Below are 23,520 nucleotides of genomic sequence, written 5' to 3' on the forward strand. Positions count from 1 at the left end.
AAAGGTTCACAGACTCACAGAAAGCTACTGGACACGCTTTCTCACACAACTGCATATGCCGAGCCTGAGACTCGAACCCACGAAGACAGAGGTGAAATGGCAGTGCTTGGTAAAGGCGATCGCTTTTTATATAAAAATTAAAAGACTCTGACATAGCTAACGAGGCTAGGCAACAGCAAAATGGGAATGCAAAACATCAGCACAATTATTACTAAGATTTAATAAAAGCAATGAAATAATTCTGACTACGATATATGAAGGTAAATAGTTATAAACAACATGTAGAAGGCAATAGAGTAAAAAAAAAAACAGAAAGACAGTCTGAGAGAGAGAGAGAGAGAGAGATTATGATTTGGTACTTTACAGTACAGCAAAAGAAGTAGTTTATCCAAGTAGTGCCGAGGCAGTTGTAAAGTACCTTGTAAATTGCACGGCACGGTAGCCGAAATGAGCTGATCCTATGTCAATATTTGAACGCTCAAACTTTGAACGCAAGTTTGGCATACCAACCCATGCGACACCGCAGCTACAGAGTAAGAAAAGTGTCTGTGTGTGTTTGATATGGGTTTTTAACGTAGCTTTAACAATTTTTCAGTTATATCGCTACGATGTCTGCAATGTGGCAGTTTATAGTGATGTCTAGCACTGGAGTATTATGCCACAGCATGATGTCCCACCCAGTCATATTATCCTGACACCATGCCGATCAGTCCTAATACTAACCTCGTAATGCTGATCGCCAAGTGAGGCAGCTGTTAGTACCATTTTTTTAAGTCTTTGGTATGATTCGGCTGGGGTTCGAACCCGTGACCTACCGCATCCGAGATGGACGCTCTAACCACTAGGCCGCTGAAGCGTTTTAGAGTGAGAAAAGCGATTTCAATTGAATAAAACCGCCACTTTGAAGTAGACAACAACATTCTTTCGTGTCCTCTTTTCCAGCGGTTCAACATTATGTACACTGTTATCTTCTTCACATAGATAGAATTTAATCAACCACACCTACGTGTTTTATTTATCAGCTGTACAGGTTTTACCCTGGTTGATTGACTAAAGGACTTACCTAACAACATTTTCCTCATATCCAGTCAGGTAACCTGCGCTTATTACAGGTAAGACAATCTATTTACTTCCTGGTTTGGTAATTAATGTTTAGAGAACAGCGATATTCTCGGTTGTGTTGATTCCCAATGTGTGTGTGTGTGTGTGTGTGTGTGTGTGTGTGTGTGTGTGTGATTTTGATTTTGTAACGTAGCTTGAACAATTTTTCAGTCATATCGCTACGATATCTGCAGCGATGCAGTTTATAGTGTTGTCTTGCACTGGGGCATCATGCCGCAGACATGAAGCATGATGTCCCACCCAGTCACATTATTCTGACACCAGGCCGACCTTTCTTAACACTAACCTCTTAATGCTGAGCGCCAAGCAAGGCAGCTGTTAGTACCGTTTTTGTAAGTCTTTGGTATGACTCGGCCGGGGATCAAACCCACGACCTCCCGCATCCGGATTCCCACTATGCAACAAATATTGCAAATAATTAATGTTTTGATGTTTTTGGTCTTACTTAACCATCACATCAAACCCTTTCAATTACTGCCTTTAGAAAACAAGAAAAATGCTTTGACAGGATGACATGGAAGTGAAACTAGAGGTGGAGGACACATTATTATTATTATTATTATTATTATTATTTTTATCCACTATAGCAATAGTAGTATTAGTAATAGTTGCTCTTGTTGTTGATGACGATGTTATAGCATCAGTAAGCATAACTAGTATTGTTTGTCTTATTTTTGTTTCATTTGGTAGTTACTGTGGTTTGGACATTTGAGGGGCTAATACAGTGATCCTTGTTTCAAAACATCCAAATTTATTTATTACATAATTTTCCTAGAAAAAGTCAGAGTGTATCACTAGTTTAATAGCTAACTGTAGTCATGTGTTACCTTTATGTAGACATCCACACTAAACTGTTGCATCTGCATAGTGCTATTATTTGAGTGAGTGTTATTAATAAAGTGTTATTTTCTGAACGTGATTCTAATTTGGTATTGAATCCGATCTGCAACAAAATTGTCATCTCTGATTTTAATTAAGTTCAACGCATTCAACGTAGTTCAATTCTTGCATGATCAAGAACACAAAATCAATGATGTATGACAAAGTACAAATAGAGATGAAAACACATAACCTGGAATAATGAGAAGATTTGCAGAGCATGTTGGTCGTATGGAACAATATTGCTTATAGCAGACCTCCACTAATAGCCTTTGTGAAGACTGTTGTAAATATTCGAATAGTTCTTGAACAGATTTTTATTTGATGTTTCAGCATAATATACAGAATGCACATTTTCCCAAATTTATTTTAGCACAGCCACGCTGTCTATAGGCCATTCTTTAATTTACACATTCTCATTAATTCTTTTCTCGATAAATTATATTGCAAAGTTTTACTGGTGTCAAAAATAGTATTGATATAGTATGTTTATCAGAGACCAACGGGTATATTTGAATATGTAAATTTTGAATATTAATATGTATACCCCGCGTGCACCTTGTCCAGGTTGACAATCGATTCCAGGAAAAAGCCTGCTCTATGTATCAGTGATACACATGCTTACAAAGTCAAGGTTAACATTAACCACCACCAAGCAGATGAAATATCACAGGTAGGTGATTTTACAGTCCATGGTACTGTTTTATCATAGTCGAATAGTTGCTAAATTCTGGTAAATCATTCTAAGCGAAGTTTCTTTGAGGAGATAAAACTGTACTTAACGGTAGACGTCAGTTTGCAAGCACCTGAAAGATATAGAGGTCGGCACACAAAAAAATTGTCCTCGATTGCATTGTATCATTTACCTCGAATGTATGTGTGTGCACTGTATGACGTTACACACCACTGGATACAACAAGAATAATATCACTTTAACCTGCAAGTAGATGACGTTATCTTTCTTCTCGAAATCACAAAGGTAAGTAATATCCGTCTTGACGATAAAACATCGGAAGCTATGGTTGTCGTACCCGTCTAAAACTAAAAGCATAGACTTTGTGATCGTTTCCTGTACTTAAGGGAGTCGTGATCATTTAGATCATCAACAGCTCTTCTTATAAAGTGTGATGTGATTTTGATTTTTAACGCAGCTTTAACAATGTTTCAGTAATATCGCTACGATGTCTGCAATGTTGCAGTTTATAGTGATGTCTAGCACTGGGGCATTATGCCGCAGACATGTAGCATGATGTCTCACCCGCTTATTAAGTGTGAAATACAAGATATAAAAGGAGATAAGATAATGTGTTGTCACAACATTAATACACCTTCATATGGTTTTCTATGTGCAGTTGGTTTTAAACATATACTGACACTGGGTATTTAAAATCAAAGCGTCTCTGGAAACATGCATGAAACGGGGTCAGGGTCTGAACATTCTAGCAGAACCCACTACCTCCTTCCATTTTCTAAACCAATGCACCCAGCCCCAACCTCTGGAGTTGGAAGCGAGGTAGGAAATATATAGGCTAAACACGCATTAACTGTTCTAAAGCTTAAAGGTTATAGGTTAAATTATTGCTTAAAAATAAGTGGCGCGGAAGGGTGGGTGTTTGCAGGAGGGATTAGGTCAGGTAGGCGGGAATATTCTTGAAATTGTTGAGAATTTGTTGGGTTCTGATTTAAAACGACTACTTATTGTGTCGGGACGAAAGAAAAATGATCAACCTTTTTGTACTCTAGTGATCGTAGTAGTACTTTTCAGACTCATTTGCTTGAATGATTAATACAATCGCAAGTTCTCTCCCTTGCACTGTTGTTATACAATATACATAGATGCACATTCAACTGAAACAGTTTGTACGTGCCTAATGCCTCGAAACTGAGGTTGTAACCAAATTCACTCAATGTCGATTCTGTGAATGTAATCCCCACTAAGAATCACGCTATTAGACGTCCTGTATGGCCTCATTCAATGCAATGAATGACTCGGTCTTTACCGACGTACCTAATATAAGTTTGACAGAAAATGTAGTCACTATCCTTAATTAACCTCCGTGAGAGTGTGGACATTATTGAAGGAAAGAAATTCAATAATATCTTTATAACGTTATTGTTAAGCATGCAATACGGTCAGCACTGCAGAATAATGTCGTAAACTTCATCAGTGTTTAAGAACTAATATCACTTAAGCCGAATGACCCTGTATGATGAAATCTCTAGACTCAATTCCTTTGCCATTTATATCTGGGTTTGTGCGTATCTTATATCCGTTAGATGCGATTGTGCGTTTGCACGTACAAAAAGAACGTAATGCCCCCTATCTGTGTGTGTGTGTGTGTGTGTGTGTGTGTGTGTGTGCGTGTGCATGAAAATATATTATGCTCCTTTTGTCAATTGATTAGTTTTAATGGCACTGTTTTTTCTCCTATATTTGTGAATTCATTTCTGTTCATCGTTTTTCCGTTTAATGTTTTCCCTTTTCCCTAAAGTATGAATTGAACTGAGTGGGCATATTTGCCATTCGTTTTCTTCTTTGCCTATTTAAGAATAAAAATGTTTTCTTTTACAAGTACAAACACCCTCGTGTAAACTATCCTAATCATAAAAACATTGTGATGTTGTTTTGCAATTTCGCATTGTTTTACTCACCGTCCGTATGAGAAGAAAAAAACCGCACATATCACACTAAAATTATGACTTGTAACCTTGTTTTAGACAAAATGCATGAAAATGCATGAGCAGACGACAAAATATTAGTGAATTACACAGTGTGGTCGTTGTCCGTAGTTAGTTCATAATGGTAAATTTCCACACGGTGTTATATTTTCCGAATCGTAATGTTAAATTCCTATAAAATCCATAGCGACCGAAACGATAATGTTGCTGTTCTTGTAGGGTTTAACGCCATTTTTCAGCACAAGATGAGCTATACATGGCGGCCAGTATAAATGGCGAAGGAAGAACCCGGGAAATCCCCTGACAGAACCAGCGACCCACGAGAAACTACTGGCAAGCTTTCTCACATACCCACATTGGCCGAACCCGAGACTCGAACCCACGCAGACAGAAGTGAGATGGCAGAGATCCGTAACGGTGAGCGCCTTAGACCACTCGGCCACTCGGGGCCCCATTCATGATGTTAATTCCTCAGAACCTGCATTTTGTCATCAGTAATGTTAAATTCCCATGGACCCCTATAGTAACTATAATATTAAATTTCCCTAAACTCTAATATTTGCACGCGCAATTTTAAATGTCCATTAACCCCCACAATATCATCCATAACTACCTCAGTTCCTTTTTCCCCCATAGTGTCCCAAGGGCTAATGTTAAATTTGTGTTCCCCAGTACTGTCTCATTTCCCCCATTACGTCCTCTATAGCTACTCACTCACATCGTTTTCCTTTAATATACACCTGGCATTGGAAGCCACAGCCAAAACCCCACCATGCGTCCTTTTGACCCATGGCTGCCAGCCTACGATATGATATCTTTGTTTCTAACGAAGAAGCATACACCTGGTTAACCAATCTTTGCGACCTGGTGTTAATTTTTCCCTGAAAGTTGACCCAGCACGACCTTTCATGCTGTTTGAATGAGCATCCCATAGCTTCTCTTCCAGACAATGTCACCAGTCCATTGACAAAATGGTACTTTCTCCTTGATACGAATGTGCTTTTAACACTGTGCTGTTGATGACTTACTGTTTGTTTGTGCATAATCATGAAAATCGTGTAAAGCGAGTAAGTCAATGAAAACGGAATGTTGCAGAATTTTGCCAGTGCCTTTGACGCGGAGCAAAATGATATAAGACATGCGTTCCCACCATATTATCAATTGCTTCAATGTTGAAAAATTGGTACAAAAATCAGTCCAATGAATGCGTTGATGTAATTTTTAAACCATTTAATGCGTTAGCAGATCTTTTTTTCTGATATACGTGACCTAGTTGTGCCTTTTATTCAGCGTGGAGATATTGGAGTTTGTTCCATCTCAAGGTTTTGTATACGTGGGGTTGAATTTACTCACGTTCCAGGGATTAATCTTTGACCCACGGGACAGAGTTACAGAATCCTAGCCCTTTTGATTGCGCTGAGAGCCAAGACTACGTTTTTGGTTCAACTATGTCTATCCATTGTTTTGATCTTAAAGATTCCACTAGACCTGATTATCCTGGAGAGACTGCACTTGCGCCCACTATAGTGTCTCATTCTGGCAAAGTGGCAACCGTATAGGTGTCCTCTGAAAACTCAAATTTCTTTAGGTTGGACTTTTGCGATCACTTGAGTTTGTGGGCATATTGGGATAGGTTTCTGACTGGCTTCCCCATGCATGCCACTAACCCCACTCCTGTTTGTTTACAGAGGCGTCCGATGCAGGAGCACTCACTTGGAGTCGGAGAGGCTAGTTGTTTAATATTGATGGGCCCCTGGAAGAATCTACCCTCGACAAATTGGAAATAAGGGCGGTCGCCTTGACCCTGAAGTGCGATCGTCTTGGGATGATTCAGACAGTGCTCCCCGAATTCAGGACCTTGAGTTCACAGCTCATTTATATAGCCCCTCTATGACCCCAACAATCACTGTTCAACGATCTGCAGGTAGACCAGCCCAGGCCACTGCCTTAAAGTACAGATCTTTTATCTCAGCACATACGCTCTTTTCTGCAGAACAACCCACAGATTCTCCACTGTCGTGTCCAACGATCTTATCATAGCAAAGTTGCCAACTGCATCATTCAGATCAGGAAACGGTCCACGTACAAGGTCTGTGATGCCAACTAGAATCTCTTTTGCGATTGGTGCAGTAGTAAACGATTTAATCGTGCTCACCTATTAACACAGTGGCCGATTGTATTCTCTTCCTTTTAGAAGACAGAACATGCTTGATTTCTACTATGAAGGACTACAGGGCCAGCAGCACACTCAGCTTTTGAAAAGACCTGGTCATTAGTTGGGATAACTATATTTTCTACTTTATCAGGTGTTTTGAATTGCAGAGACTTGAGTCTGACTCACTCACGTCCAGCTGGAATCTCTAGTGCATCGTGTGGTCTTTAAGCAAACCTAACCTTTGGGCGAATCCTAATTCGAGAACCTTACCCTTAAGACTATTTTCTTGCTCTCCTTGGCGTCTTAGTATATATTAATGACTGTTGATGTCACTAACTTGGTGACTATTCAAGAAATGTTTTCAAGCTGAAGGTTACTTTTATTGTAAAGAAAGGTAGTTTTTTTTTGTTGCCAAAACACTTTCATGAAGATTTCTCTATCAATTACTCAAGACCTTCATAAAAAGAATATAATTTTTCATGTGCAAGGCTTTTAACCTGGCCTAACATGTCAAAATGTATAATTTTTTCAGGACACATTTAGTTGAGATTAATCTTTTTCCTTCATGAAAAAGTCACCAATCATCACGAAATTCTTCGAACTTTTGCATTAACGAGGAATTAGCTTTTTACTTGAAAAAGTGACATTCTCATAAAAATTGCACATGTTCCACATCCTAAAAGGTTTGGTCATTTTTGTGAAAGGCTTGCATCGACACGTAAAACGATATTTTAGTGAAGACAGTGATAGTCTTCATTTTCGCAAAGAAAGTTTCTTCTTCATGAAAGTTACATTACTTTACATTTCTGTGCAAAATTGCTTTGACATATGATGACACCTGTTTACACTGATACTGAAGGCTACGCCTTTTCATTGGGGAAGTAACTTTCGAGTGAACAATATACGACAATTATGCAGACTTATTTCCCTTGAAGGAAGTTCCATTCTTCATGAAGATGACACTTTTCTGATTTCATAAAAGAAAGTAACCTTTTCGTGGAGACTTTTGCTTTGCAGTTTCTATGTACGAAATAATCGATTTTTATTAACATTTTACTTTTATCTGGCAGAATGTGATTTATTATAAACACACATTTTTCGTGAACAAAGCACTGTTTTAGCAAAGAAATCAGTTTTCATTAAGATTTGAACTGAACCCTTACTTGCTGATACGATAACTGGAACATAAGCAATAATTATGTAAGATATATGGAAACACCTGGGTCTAATGCCAACCCCACTTTTCCAACCCATTCGACATTATGTACATGTTGCACAGATGTACCTGCAGCCAAAACAAAAAGGTCATCAAATGGAATCAGGGGGGTAAAGACATATTTGGTAATACAAAGTTTATTATAGTATGTCAGCATAACCAGTGGTGAACTAAATCTTCTTTAAAACCAGTTTGCTTTCAGTGATAAATGTACAGTGATCACGAAGAATATCACTTTAAACGGAAAACTTTATTATTGTCAAACATGGAACATCTTTATAAGTTGTATATATAATATGAATAAAAATGAATAAATTTTAATCCCCCCTTTAAATTCCGATAATTTAACTTTTTCATTTTATGAAGTAAAGTGATACCAATATTTTTGATAAAAGACCGCTCCTGAATTCTCACTTATGACATTTGTATATCAGCTTCAAAATACAAAATTTAAAAAATAATTTCTCAAGCCATAATTAATAATAACACATTTTGAACGTGTATGCATCTTTTTCTCTATGCCATGCACACACATCGTCAAATGTTTCTGTAAAACAGGATCCTTGGAGGAAAATGAACAGTGCAGACTATTCTTTCAAAGTTTAAACGTGCACATCTCCACGGTTATATTGCCATTTTATGATAAATATCCTTTTAATATAAAATAATTTCAAATTCGAGTAAACGATATGAGTACAGATTATTTAGAAGTCAAGTAATTATGTTATGTGAACTGATGGCCATACCTTTTCTTGTAAAGAATTTGTTTGGCAGGACACGGCGCTGTTTTGTACAAGAATTTCCTTTACATTTCAAATACGCATCTTTTTACAACTTTCCACACCCTTGATTTTGTTTATATTATCATTTTAGCGATTCAACTGACGCACAACGAAGAGATTGGCGTAGTTTGATCCTCTTTTGTACCCATCGTGTGACACGCGTGTAGGGGTTGTTTGTATGCGCCTCGTCATTGAGACATACGCCGTTTAAAATAACATTGCCATAACCAGTCTAGGTAGGCATTCATGCGGTAATATATGTGTATACTACTACAAATGGCAAACCTACATTTCCAGTCACCCTAGATTTCCTGCCATTCTGATATTTGGACTAAAGTTGGTAATAGGTTCGTGGGATCACATTATGTTCCTGTAGATGGTGGCGATGAACCGACCGTCCCCAAGTTCGATTACAAATCAAATATAAGAATTAAGTAGAACGTTGCCTAACTAGCACTTCTCGCTAAAACTATAAATGAAAGACAAACGAATTAAGGTTAAATAAGTGTGACATTTTCATACATTTACCAATGTGGGAATATTCAAAGACTTTATCTCGTGTTTTCTATTATTTGGATTTTTTTCCTTAATGGATATCTTACCATGCTTTGATTTTAATCAAGTTTATCTTTTCATGCAGTTTTAAGAAATTTACAATAGCATTCAAGAAATGAAATGCATTGTATAGCATATCAAAATTATGATCAATATTTTATTTTCAGAGAAAAGTTGTGTATTTTAATACAAACGTCAAGAACCTAGATCCAAGAATGGTAAGTCTGAGTAAAGTTGTTTGGAATAAAATAACCAATGCCTCTCATGTTTTGCTTATGTATGTATGTATGTATGTATGTATTTATGTATGTATGTATGCATGTATACTTAAAACTATCAACCTTACACAAATAAAGGTCCCTATATATAGTTTGATCCTTTTCTTCCAAATATCGTTATGAATATAGATTTCATTCTAAAGAAAGTAATACATTTTGCTTTTTTCTCGCGACTCTCATATTCAATATTCATTAAGTACACTGGTTATTTGTTATTGTGGAATATCAATGTGATATTGTAGATCCTGATTCATTAGCTAAACCAGTCTACAAACAGCTGATAATTGATCGGTTCTTGCTTTTAATTTAACACTTCTAATTTTTCTAGAATTATCATTTCCATTAAGATTTTTTTTCAATTAAATGATTTTTTTTCTAAGCGAACCATGAATGCAACGTACTGGATAATAAGTCGGTCTGAGTCACCATTCGAAAATACTTTATTCGCACTTTACCTTGATGCAGGCTGCCGCTTCGGAGAGACCACGTTTAATGGTGGCAGCGATTGACTTCGGAACCACATTTTCAAGCTGGGCTTACTCTTTCAATAACGATCCTGGAAGAGTGTTTTGTAAAAATTGGAACTCCGATCAACATATTTCCATGAAGGCTCCGACCACTGTACTATTCCAGCCAGATGGAAAAACATTTGCGGCGTTTGGCTACGAGGCCGAAAACAGATATGCCAAGATTGGAGAAGAGTCGGAAGAGGCTTTGAATAGTTGGTACTATTACAGAAGGTTCAAAATGAAACTCTACAATAGAAAGGTAATTTAACCAATGTTAGCTTATTATATATTATACAAGGTTCACACGCTATGGGGAAATCGGGAAAAAGTCGGAAGAAATGATAATTTTTATCCGACCGTGAAAAGTCCTTGAATTTTTCAAATATTTACGGAAGTCGGGAAAAACCCGGGAATTTTCCTCCACAACTTGACTCCCGAAACAATTACGTAGTTGAGTCGGAACTGAACTATCGTGAGTTAAAGTTATCGAGTTCTAACCAGAGAATATTAAGAGGTTGCAGTATGGATCATTTGGGTGCTTGCCATAAATATATTTGCTGAGGCAATCCAAACGTTCTGTGGATTAGATTCGTCTAGTAGACTTTTTGCTTCATAGACAGTTCGATATCCGTATCTTTTTTATATGGAAGGTATGAAAACCAGTCTAGGATCACAAGAGGCCAATATGGTGGTGTTAGAGCATAGCCGCTTAGCGGATGGCCTAGCAAATTCAAAACGTTGTTAAGTCGAGTTATACCTGCATGAAATCGATATGAAAATTATTTAGTTTTCAGAAATTGTGAGTATTAATATAGGTATGTCTTTAATCTGCTGAAAGACGATAAAACTATAGCGTTCATGAAATTTGAACTGGTACTAGCGATTTCGATTGCTAGTCGCACGAGCACACATAACACATAATCTCACAACCGTCATTTTCAAATATTGTAGAAAAAAATATTAAATGAAAGTCGTATAACTGGTTGTAATAAAAATACAAAAATAAAGAGCACAAAATTTTCTATAGTTATTCCGAGACCAACTTGCGGAGTTTTGTTGTATCACGTGACTACCACGTTGATATGCTCTCTCACGAATACGAAGCAGGAAACCAGACTACTCTGCTTGATGAATCAGACTGACCAAGGTTCTTGTAGTTGTTCTTGAAATAAATATGTCGAGAATTATATGTTCTTTCTGGTTTGTACAAAAGGTATCACACTTTCATTTAATATAATTGAAATTTTGTACAACGACATTAGAAAGGAGTTTGTTGTTGATATCAGGTGGCTAGTGGATTTCCGATGTCGTTGTTTGAGAGTTGTGAAGTCATGTGACTATTAACGCAAATGGCGAGTACTGGGTCAGGTTTCATCTATGCCGAGTTTCGCCTAGTCTTTCAGCGGATTAAAGACATAACGATAAGAATACTTGCCATTTTTGAGAAAATAAATAATTATCCTATCGGTTTCATGCAGGTATAAGTCGATTTAACATAGTTTAAATTTGCTAGGCCTGCTGGTAAGCTATTGTAGGGTGTCGGCAGATTTCAAATGTTTGATGTGTAATTGCTCTGAACTCACACTCAATCCTAAATGTTCAAATATGAAATATTGGGTTGGAATATTCGGAAACCAGGATTAGAAAAGTTTCGAATCTCTGAGCTGGACTTTGGTGCGAAAATATTGCACAGTGACATGTAGATTAAAGCATTGGTTTCAGATCTTCAATAGAACGCAGGAGAAATGGGAAATTGTCATCCCATTTATTATATATTAAGAAACGATAAGAGCCCATGTATCAATACAGGATTTAAGTTTGGTTTATTGAACTATAAAAAGACAAGTAGATTTTACAGAAAATTCAATCCTTGTTTACACAACAATATATTATTTTAAAGATCTTTTGTCAAAATTTAAATCAACCCTTATCTAAATGTCTTTAAATGAAGGAGTTTTCAAACAAATCGTCTTAAGGAGTTTGGATTGGTTGAAAAATCTTGTTTGATATTTTATTGGCACACATAAATCCAGGGTTAAACTTGTTTCGTTACATGATAAGATTCTAATACTTTGCATTTATTGTGGAGTTGGGTTCATAACTGTGATAGGAAAAGTTTGCTTTTGTATACCATGCACATATATTGCTCTAGAATTCTTTAGAATTAAAGGTTTGAAAGGAAACAATATAATTTATGCTCATTTCGTTGTTTCCACGTAGCAACATAATGCAGGTCAGCAAAGTAAAGTTATAATTGGTATTCTGTACATTGAAATGGCTTTAAATGCCAGTTTATAGGAATATAGTCAGATTTTTTCGTGTGACTAATTTTGTGGTTTTGTACATGATCATCTTTTGTGACATATATGTTTTGGAGAGTCTTGAAAGAGAAACATCTTCAGATTTGGAAAATGCATGTTTTATAATCCGAAATGTTCTTTAATTCCATCCAGTAATGGTGATATGTTAACCTTGAAAAAATTAATTTCATCCTAGGGGAAAAACTGGAAAAGACCTGGAAATTTATAATTAGAAAAACGTGGGAACCATGATCATAATACATTTAAAATGTTTAAATATGTATACGCAAAAATAAATTGAAAAGGTAATCAACAGTCAGCAAAGTCATAATCAGAGACTTTGTTTATAATGCACTAGTATATCTACAATATATTTCAATCTTTCCCAGAAAAACTGGGTTTAAAATACTGATTTGATTATTTCATTGCTATTAAATCGTATATTTGAAAATAAAATTAAAAACTCCAGCGTTCACAACTATTTATCCGCTCATTATTATCAACTAAAATATAAATAATACCATCAAATTAACTAGATATACTATTATCATTGACTTTATCGCCAGATCACACGTGACCTTGAAATACAAGATGAGAAGGGTCACAGCCTTCCCGCTATCCAAGTGTTTACCGCTGCAATTCGTTACTTAAAGGACGATCTTCTCAATGAAGGAAGACAAGGTATCAAGGACGGCGATCTGAAAGAATCAGACGTTGACTGGGTGATAACAGTTCCAGCCATTTGGGATGATCCTGCCAAGCAGTTCATGAGAGAAGCAGCGATTGGGGTAATACAGTGCATTACATAATTATGGTACGGGTCAGCCAATTTAATGTGTCGAGTGGTTTGCAAATTACTGTGAAATCTGTGAACATTACATTTCTGTTTGCACTGGAGATTATTTTATTTTCCAAATAGTTCTTTATAAATGTTAAAAGAGATATAAGATGGTGGTTAAATATTGTATTACCTCGTTTCTGTACATTGTTTTAGAGATGAATATTGAACACGGTTTTCAGATTTCAGCACGTCTTCATAACTAATTCATAAGTAACACTCTTGTCATTTGCCTATGCACAGTAAGATAAGTTGTCACCACTTTGCTTTGTTATACATGTTGATACGAGAACATTCTAGTGAGTCATAAATGCAAATTTTGTTTAACACCTCTTGACCTCTTCATCAATGACCAAACTGAATATATCTGTTTTATTTCAAGGCAGGAATTTCTTCAGAAAGATTGACTATTTCTCTAGAGCCGGAGGCAGCCTCGCTATTTTGTAAAGAAAATCCCTTAGAAAAACGGTTGTCTGGCTGGGATGAAGACGTCGTACTTGGAGCTTTTCAGCCAGGCGAAAAATATATCGTCATAGATTGTGGAGGTGCGAACTGTGTGCTTAGTGTATATAAGTTAAAATGGTTGCTGCACGCGTTCTAACAGTTTGCTCATATGCTTTAATATTATGGCGAAATATCATTTAGTCAAGATATGCAAAAAGAACTCTCGTTTTAAAATTCTACGACATGGAATATACTGTGCGTCAAAACTTAAACATGACTAAACAATTTAAGGTTAGGCTGTGTGCTGCAATCAAATAGTTTAATTTGATCTTCATTCCTTTTTCAATTTTCGATTTTCTTTCAACACAGAGTTTGATTCCATTTTTATATTTGTAGGAGGTACAGTTGACATCACCGTGCACGAAGTACTAGAGAGTGGTGATCTTAGAGAACTTCACAGAGCTAGCGGAGGTGCTTGGGGAGGTACCACCGTTGATATGGCATTCGAAAACCGTATACTCAGAAGCATCTTTGGTGAAGAAATACTTCGTAAATTTCGCTCTGAGTTTACCTATGATTATCTGTCTCTCTTTAGAGATTTTGAAGTGAAGAAGCGTAAGATTCAACCCAGCAAAAACTCAGCTTCTTCGGATACAACACCAGACAACTTCATCATCGCTTTACCAGTTATTTTAACAGAGTTGTTGGAGGAGGAGACAGGATTAAGTTTGAAAGATGCCATAGCTCAGTCCGAATATTCTGACCAGATCAAGACGATCCGAGGAAACAAGTTGAAAGTCGAATCCCCTTTAATGGCCGAGCTCTTCTTGGACGCGGTAAACAATATTGTACGTCATCTGAACGATCTTCTGCGTAATTCACACCTTAGTGACATCAAAACCATTCTGATAGTAGGAGGATTAGCTGAGTCCCCATGTGTTCAACACAATGTTAGACAGTTCTTTCCACAGATGAATATCATTGTCCCCGCTGAACCCAGTCTGGCTGTATTGAAAGGGGCCGTTCTCTTTGGACACAGACCAAAATCCATCGTGGAGCGAGTTAGCAGGTACACATATGGGACATCAATAACTCAAATTTTCGATCCTAAAATACATCCGCTTGAAAAGTTTTATCAGCTGGCAGATCGTCAAATATGTCGTGATATATTTGACATTTGGGTGTCAAGTGGAGATGCTATAAAATGTGGAAACTTTTCAATCAAGGACGACTACTACCCCTCCCATCCAGATGATAAGTATATTAACGTGCGTATATTTGCATCTACTCAGAAAACACCCAGATTCGTAACAGATGACGGATGCATAAGATTGGGAAAAGCAAACATTGAACTCAACATGGACGTTCCATATCATGAAAGGAAGGTCGAGGTCGAGGTGACCTTTGGAGACACTGAACTTCATCTAAAGGCCACAGAGGCTGCAACGGGAAAACTGACTCGTGCTTCATTTGACTTGATTGGCTAACGATTTTACTTTAGGCAAAACATGATGCCAAATTCTGTAGCAGACGATGACAATTTGCATGTCTTTGTTGTAATGAGCCAATTGACGGCAAACAGACTCTTTTAACAGATAACTTGACCGCCGGCGTATATACTGATACATATATTTACATGTATTTAACTAATGTAGTACCCGAAGATTTAATACTTCAACGTATCATTTATATTATAGGATCTGAAGGACTGAGTCAACACGCAGCCCGTGTATCGATAGTTTAACAAAAAGCAAATGTGGGTATTTACCATGCGGAAGCTTTGACGCTATGCCCAACATAATGCTAAATTTTGTAGCAGACGATGACACGTTGCAGGTATCCAGAAGACAACATGCCCGAGCACTTAATGCCTCGAGCCTCACGCGACAACGTTCAAATGTACGCATGGTGTCATACACTTTGGAGAGCTCTGTTATCAAACGTCACTTAAAATAGATGTCGGGCTAGTTTTCCAGGATTCAGATGTGGATAAATTTACTTTTGTAAACACGAGAGGCAGAAATGGTCAATCGTGCAATATCTAATCAGTCACTGTAATCTTTGTTTGATTCTTTTGTTGCAAGTACACCAAGTTTTTATTCAGATCACGGTGATATTTATTTTAGTGTGAATGTAAATAATTTATGTTGCAATATTCATACTTCAGAGAATAGCACTAGTACTTTTAAAGCAAAATATTCAGTGTTTGGAAGCCAGATGTAATTAATGAATTAATTTATAAATTTAGTTGTATTAAAGAGAATCTCGATGAAAATATTGAAACAATAACTGATATTAATGTCCATCATGCAAAAGGTTAATGAATCAATTACGAAACTCTCATGTAAACAAGAAACGCCTGAAGATATGGAAAAGTATGTACATTCGAATTAGAATACATTTTGGCCTGATGTTGGGTGCAAGATCAAAAAAGGAGAATTTTATGAGGGTCGGAATGTACAGACAAATTTTGAATACGAAGTAAACTGAAAATGTATGTCTGAGATGCGGTCATCCTATAAATCACATGTTAAATATTGTCAGGGAAATGTCAAGGTCGCTAAATGAACATACTGAATCAAGTAAGCATAATGCTACAGAATACTGACAACTTTTGCGTGGATGTGATATTTTAAAAATTACATGCAATATCAGTAAACGAATCTGAAGTATTTCAAAGTTAGACCGTGTGTCTAATGATCAGTATTTAGTACAGATGATCAAAATATAGGCTTATATGATGATTATGTACATTTAACTTACATTTTTTTAATGAAATTTTGAGAGGAGAATTGAGAGGAGCAATTAAAGAATTAACGAATGGTAAAGCCATTGGCCTTGATAATCCTATTTAATGGATTTTTTTTTGTATACGAGAAGAATGTGATAGAATCACATTAACTCTATATTATTAATGCCATTGTCAATACATTTTGTTTGCCAGGCATTTAGTCTGATAGCATTGTTATGCCAGTCATATCAAAAGGCCTGTACATATTGAAAATAATGGCGGCATCACTCTTTTGAGTGTCGTATGTAAATTGTAAATTAGGACTTATTTACACTCTGCAATTTGACCGAAGACCATTAGGCGGTACCGTATGTACTCGCTTATAAATCGAGTCAAACTGCAAACAACAAAGATATGATATGCCGTAGCATAATGCGCCTGCAGATCATGATCTATGCCGTTTGTTCTACTGATTGTTCCTCGCAAAATGCACAGACCAAGATCTGCTGGTGCATAATACGACGGCATATCTTTGTCTGTGCATTTTGACTCGGCTTATTAACGAGTATATACGGTATATGTCGAAAATCAGACTGGTTTTAGGAAAACGATGCGCACAACTGGTGATATTTTCAAACTACACGGATTGATAACTCATTATATTAATTAATGTAAAAATTGTTTTGTGCTTTCATTTAATAATATTTTTTTTTATTTACTTGGCTAAATCGTTTGATTCTGTTGTAAGGGATATGTTATGATATATATTACTTTCATTAGGAATGAGAAGTAAAATATTTTTATTGCAGAATCAATGTATGAAAATGTGTAAAGCAAAGTCAGATTCAATAATACTTGTCTAATGAATTTGTATGTGTAACTTGCGTGATTCTAGGACAGAGCGCGGTGTTCTAAATATAACAGCTATAACTGAAAGAAACATCAAGCAAGTGGCATAGTGTGATACACTTAATGAATAAAATTAATATGATCTACCAGACTGAGCTGGCTGTGTCATAGCATATGTTTATCGCAAAGTAAGAAAATACTAGACTGAGCCTTCTGTGTTATTATTATGTAGTGCTATGTATATCTATATTGTGTGTTTAATTTTCGTCCATGATTTAATTTTTGTCCATGATTGTAGATTGTAACGACATATTACACAGCACATTTTTACCATGACTGTAGATGTTATGTTAAGATAGTGATGCCGTAAATAGGTTGTTTATTTGGGTCGGTTTCTAGACCCAGCCTTGACAATGAGCCGGTTTACATTTTGAGGTAATTGTCCATTTGTATGATTGAGTATTGCGATATACGTCACGTTGGTATGTATTGCGACATATATCACGTGGATAAGAATTGCGACACAGAATAGCAATAGAGTCCTGGAGATGGATATATGGAGAGAAGTGAACAATTATTAATATTCCTATTTTATTTTCAGTCTTGAAAAGTATTTAATGTTGTATTTTGATTTAATTTGAGAGAGATCATTTATTTAAAGTATTTATTGGAATTGCAAAGTTTTCAAATGACTATTTGGACTAAACACTATTTTGGAATTATTGTGAATTAATTCAAAGACGTTTTGGACTGTGCATTTTTGATACATAAAGACTGTTGGAACTTCGGCACAATAAATGCTGTTGGTATATCTTCATATTCATGACCCGGTATTCATTCGGAAAACTTCTTTTGGACTTGTGACAGAACTTTTAGGATTATTTTGGATTTAATTCCCAATACTGTAGGGTCCTCTTAAATTTTGATTTTATAACTTAAAGAATTAAATTACGTGTTAAATTTTCCAAAACGTTTTGCTTTTGCTTTTTTCTGTTGCTTATTTTAAGACCATGGAGTCGTAACAGTAGAAACAACAGAAGTACTGAGACTAAAGCCGCTTTGTTCTGCAACTAATTTACATAATATTTAATATAAAAGATGTACCATTTTTTTCAACTGCCACAAGATCGTTACTTACTCTTTATTCTTGCATTAATTTACTTTTACGAACATGAAAAGGTAGTATTCTATTTACGATAAGGAATACTTTATAATGCAACGATCGTGCGGTAACTGGTTCATTTAGAAGTCTAATTTATAGCAGACGACTGTACGTAAATGTAAAAATTCTTCTACAAAGCTGCCATCTTTTGCTTTTTGCAAGTGATTTTGGGTAGTTATGAGCAAGTGATTATGAATATGAGTGGAGTTAGACATTTTTCGTTCTAAAACTTTAAAGGTATATTAAATAGACCTCTAAAGGGTTGAAGGAGTGTTAAATTGTACCAGTTTAAAATACGACTTTCAAATATGATATTAAAAGTAATCAGATGCAAATGTATCTATGCTTTTATGGAGAAAAAAAACTGCACGTTTCATTTTGGACACTTTTAATTCTCAAATTCGCAACACTACAGATTCAACCCTCCCCATCTTTTTCCTTCTTAGATATCTCCCTCAAAAGTATGTTTATCATGGGATCAGTTATATTCCCTGCCGCGCACCGGACGCAGGGGTCTGGAGTCTTGGCCTTCACTCTCCTTGATATCGACATAGGTAGGAAGTCACGCCGATCCTGCAGGAACTCGTATGTCTCTAGTAGGTTGGAGATTGAGTACAACGTGTAGGCTGAACAGGTACGTATTGAAGTTCTCTCCGCTGCTGGAGAGTTGGTGCCTTTATCTGGAGGGACCGCCATTCCAGGTAGCAAACAGCATCAGCAGGCCTGTACTCTTTGCTCGAATCGTTGACGGCTGGTCCCTCGCCGATCTGTCGCGTTCTTTCCTCGTCTGGATCGTATTCTTCTTTCTCAGTGTTTTTGCTGGCAACTTGACACCCTTGTTCTTCATCTTGCCGTTGCGCATATACGTATTTTCCTTACGAGATGTGTCTGTACAGCTGGACTGAGTTCGACTGTAGCGCACTTTTTCAGATTTTTTTATTGGGTTGTGGTCTAGGTGGAGTATTCATCCTTCTGGGACTTGTGTCGATGCTCTTGCTCGTTCTTGCGGAACTGGCATTAGGTCTGCAGGACGATGCTGCTGATCGTTCTCATTCTCTCTCTCTCTCTCTCTCTCTCTCTCACACACACACACACACACACACACACACACACATCTCTTTTTGAGCCATTTCATTAACTTTTGCCTCTTTCCCTCTTTTCACCTGCTCACTAGGCTCCATCCGCATGCCATTTTAAAGCCGAGTCCTTCAGGGGCCAAGAGGACGTATAAAGGGATCATTCCCCGGTTAATGCTGGATTTGGACTTCATCTTGATCATTATTGCTTGATGTGCTATATCTGCTGTATTCATCGAGACCGGTGTGAATCATCTTCGCTGGCCAAGGTTCCGATATGTTAACCCTATGTACACCATGGCGGATCCAGCAGACATTTCTGTTCTCCGGTTCTTTGAATTTTGTTAGATGCAGCGGCAAGCCTCCGCATCCAATCAAAATTAGTTGTTATAATTTGAACACTGTTCCTGCATGGTAGAGGCAAGGGGAACACACAACTTGAATGGATTCATATATAAGCAATTTTCCACTGCCGGTCCAGTTGAATTAAGATATTAAATACATTACTGCTCCCCAGTAGGGAATTGAACAACGGTTTTCCGTATGACAGGCGGAGAGGCTAGCTACTATGCTAATGAAAATATGCAAATAAGGACGTATCATGATTTTCATGTACTTACTTGCTCTATATAACGCCTAGCGCTATAATTTATTAATAGGAAGGCGAGACTACTCTGGTAATCATAGAAAAGCTACATATATCCTTTTTGTCTCCTGATGTGATGTAAATACTGGTTGTAAAATTTATCTGATGCTCCTTGATGCATATTGGACTAAATTTGGCATATCTTTTGAATTTATGAATATAATAATTAATACAGTGGATTTAGTTTTGTAGTTTTCTTTGTTTCACCTGAGATAATCAGCACAGTAAGAACTAAATATTGCGACATTTTTAATTAGCATGCAAGACATAGAAGGAACTAAATAGTACTTGAAAGACATACAAGTCTAAGGCTGTTGTGTTCTACAGAATGCTTAAGATATCAACAAACATACTAGAATAAGTTCACTGTATCCAAACTATAACAAAGTGTGAAGCCGTTTACATGTGTAAATTTAGAAATAGTTAATATATAGAGTAGTAACAGACCGCAGTCGCTGTGTCCTACATAAAGTCTCAGATCCGAAAGCTCGATACTAAAATGCGTCAGCGTCCTGAAAAATATTATTTCTTATGCATGGCTCCGTAGATAGGTATATAATAAGATACAAAGTTTGTAACTCCAGAAATTACAGTTGCACACATATCCCTTGATTTCTTGTGGTAATTGGTTTTGCAGTAAAACGTTTTAGTAATCTAGGTGTCATGATTTTCGCAAATAGTTATGAGTTAGATATGATCAGAAGTCAAGAGAAAGACCATGTCAACATTTGTGATTTCTGCCTGGTTATTGTTACACATGTTTCGGATGAACATTATTTTAAAGACTTTACTAATGCATTGTTACCACAAAGTAAAAGTGCCAGTAGATATTTATTAAAGTGCATGTTTGTAATTACTTTCGCATGAAAAATATCAATAACCTCTATTTGATTAATAATTCCAACTGTCTCAATTTCCAACAACTTGCGTACCATTTTGATTAAACGTCCATTCTATACCTACACACGGTAGCACAGAAAGGAAGATTGCTTATTGGTCAAAATAATTGGAACATTTCGACGATTCAGATGTTGTCCTGATATTATCTGCTTTATAAATATATTGCAACATAATGACTTTATGTATGTGTTGGAGAGAATTGACTGAGACAGTGAAAATACCCATTTTGAATGGGAGTTGACAACATTTTTCCTGTGAAAAATAATTAATACTTATAGAAATATCTACTTGCATCTCCTCTTTGACTTCACAGTGAATCAATAATGCTTTGAACTTGAAAATACCGGTAACCTGAGTTAACCGCAATATTGCTTTCAGATGATAAATCACAAAAAAATTGATATTCTCTGTCGCTGAACTTCCCTAACATTTGACGCATAGAGTTTTGTGTTAGCTGTTGAACGGCAAACTTTCTCCATGTCAAAATGGCGCCTAAATAACTCAGACTTGTCAATTAGAAATCGAGGAGTAGGGCGTCAAACAAAAACATAATATAATTATGTGACTAATTTTACTATAAACTTACATAGGTATCTTAGTTAAAAATCAAAGAAAACAAAGTTGTTTCCTTTGTGACATGTTCTAGACTGACAACAAGTAGGCAAATTAGACAAAGGTTTTTCTTTTAATTAACCCACGCAAAATGTTAAGTGATGTTAAACTTCGAAGCTTGTTAAAGCAGAAAATGCATTCAGATTTATTCCCATGGTATAAATCCTCGTCTACGCGGTCCATGGACGAGTAAAGACGTTGTCAGTACAGCCAATTTTTACCCTGTTTGGACAAAAGGACGAGTCGTTTTCCAGGGCCCTGCATAATGTGATAATTATTAATAATATAACACGTGAAATTTCTTTGACAGCTGTGATGGAAATAAAAGTCACTCGTCTCTAATAACCAGCCGCTTGGATTTCTTACAAAGCGTGAGATATTTGTCAAAACTCTAGTATCCGAGACCGGAGTTTATCGTGTGTTGTGTATTTAATAGTAACAGGAGATCGATGTATACCACCTACCCAATGTTTGAGAAATAAATGGATAAAATCTATAGTTCTCCAATCATTCCCAAGAGTTAAATTGCCAAGGATCGCTTGATGCAACTCACCGATTTCATGATGACCGCGTGATACTTGTTACGTAAATGGATATAAGTAAGTGATGTCAGATCTTTCAGTTGTATAAATAAACCATGGCTAGACGTTTCACTTTCATTATTGTTCATGTAGCTGAATAAATAAGTATGTTAGCTTATCTAGGCAAGAAAAGAGAACTTTCCGAAGTTTCCGCAAATAATCGGAAGAACATTATTATATATTTTAAGCATTATTAAACTGAGGTTAATACTGCTGTGGTTTTGGTTACATTAACTTTAATTGCTCAAGGTATTTTATCTAAACATTTCACTCTCTCTTTCTCTTAAATTCTATTCCGAGTTATCAATCCATATATTGGGTGTGCGTGTTTGCGTGTGCGTCTGTCTATGTTCTGTTAACTATATCTGCATTCTGATCTATTTAATTATCTTCATATCTCTCAAATGTCTGAAAACAAAGATAACGCGATTGCTCGGAAACATCCCATATTTTGTTTTATCGTATATTTACCTTTCGTTATGACATTATGTTATCATATGTTGGCTCAAGGTAAAATCTAAACATGCCCAGACAATGGCTCACAGGAAAACAGGTATCACGTGGGTTCGGTCCATTCTGATTGTTTAGATAATATGTTGTTTCTTGACAGGCTGATGCTTGCAACTTTTCACCTTATATTATGCTAATTCAGCACGATGACCTTTGCATAAACGAATCTATGACTGCAAGCAGATGAAAAACCAATGAAGATAACAGGAAGTGACGTAATTTGATTTTGTTATATGTGGACATACGAATTATCTTCCGGTTGCCGTTATAAATTTGTAACATATACCTTCCTATTTCTTGGAACCCGCCCGACAAATTTCGCTAATTCGCTGTTTAGCAGATCCCTGACTAGAAACTATACACAAAGGAGTATAGTCAAAATATTTCAAGCAGGGATTTCATAGTCCGTAATGCTCAATAAGTTTTTCAAATCCTCTAGGTTATTCGGCCTCAAAATTGACTTTGTCAAGACTGAAGTTCTTTTCCAGCCAGCCCAAAACACCAGTACTCCACAGCCATTGATGTCACTTAGCTGAAAATTGTGGACTGCTTCAAACAACTCATAGTCCAATATATTCATAAAATTCATAAAATCGGTCTTGACTTTCTTGTAGGGAATTATAAATCAATGATTAGTTACAAATGTCAAGAATAGGACCCAAAGCATATGCACAAAGACGGTTTTGATAAATGGAC

General features: G+C 36.5%; 1 protein-coding gene across 1 annotated transcript; it reads left to right on the forward strand.

Annotated features, from left to right (window-relative positions):
- The first annotated feature begins 2,592 nt into the window (after positions 1-2,592).
- On the forward strand, positions 2,593-20,398 carry LOC149798123 (heat shock 70 kDa protein 12A-like). Its single transcript, XM_089963208.1, has 6 exons — positions 2,593-2,674; positions 9,556-9,606; positions 10,132-10,434; positions 13,042-13,263; positions 13,696-13,858; positions 14,154-20,398. The coding sequence occupies exons 2-6, from the start codon at positions 9,604-9,606 to the stop codon at positions 15,242-15,244; spliced, it is 1,782 nt and encodes a 593-aa protein (XP_089819334.1). The 5' UTR covers positions 2,593-2,674; positions 9,556-9,603; the 3' UTR covers positions 15,245-20,398.
- The last annotated feature ends 3,122 nt before the right edge of the window (positions 20,399-23,520 follow it).

This window comes from Sinohyriopsis cumingii, chromosome 6 (genome assembly GCF_028554795.1).
Source record: "Sinohyriopsis cumingii isolate HCF-2022 chromosome 6, ASM2855479v2, whole genome shotgun sequence".
In the NCBI taxonomy this organism is placed as follows: Eukaryota; Metazoa; Mollusca; class Bivalvia; order Unionida; family Unionidae; genus Sinohyriopsis; species Sinohyriopsis cumingii.

Coding starts and splice junctions, on each gene's coding strand:
- LOC149798123 (XM_089963208.1), top strand. Junction 10,435..13,041: donor TGAAACTCTACAATAGAAAG/GTAATTTAACCA, acceptor CTTTATCGCCAG/ATCACACGTGACCTTGAAAT. Junction 13,264..13,695: donor TGAGAGAAGCAGCGATTGGG/GTAATACAGTGC, acceptor TTTTATTTCAAG/GCAGGAATTTCTTCAGAAAG.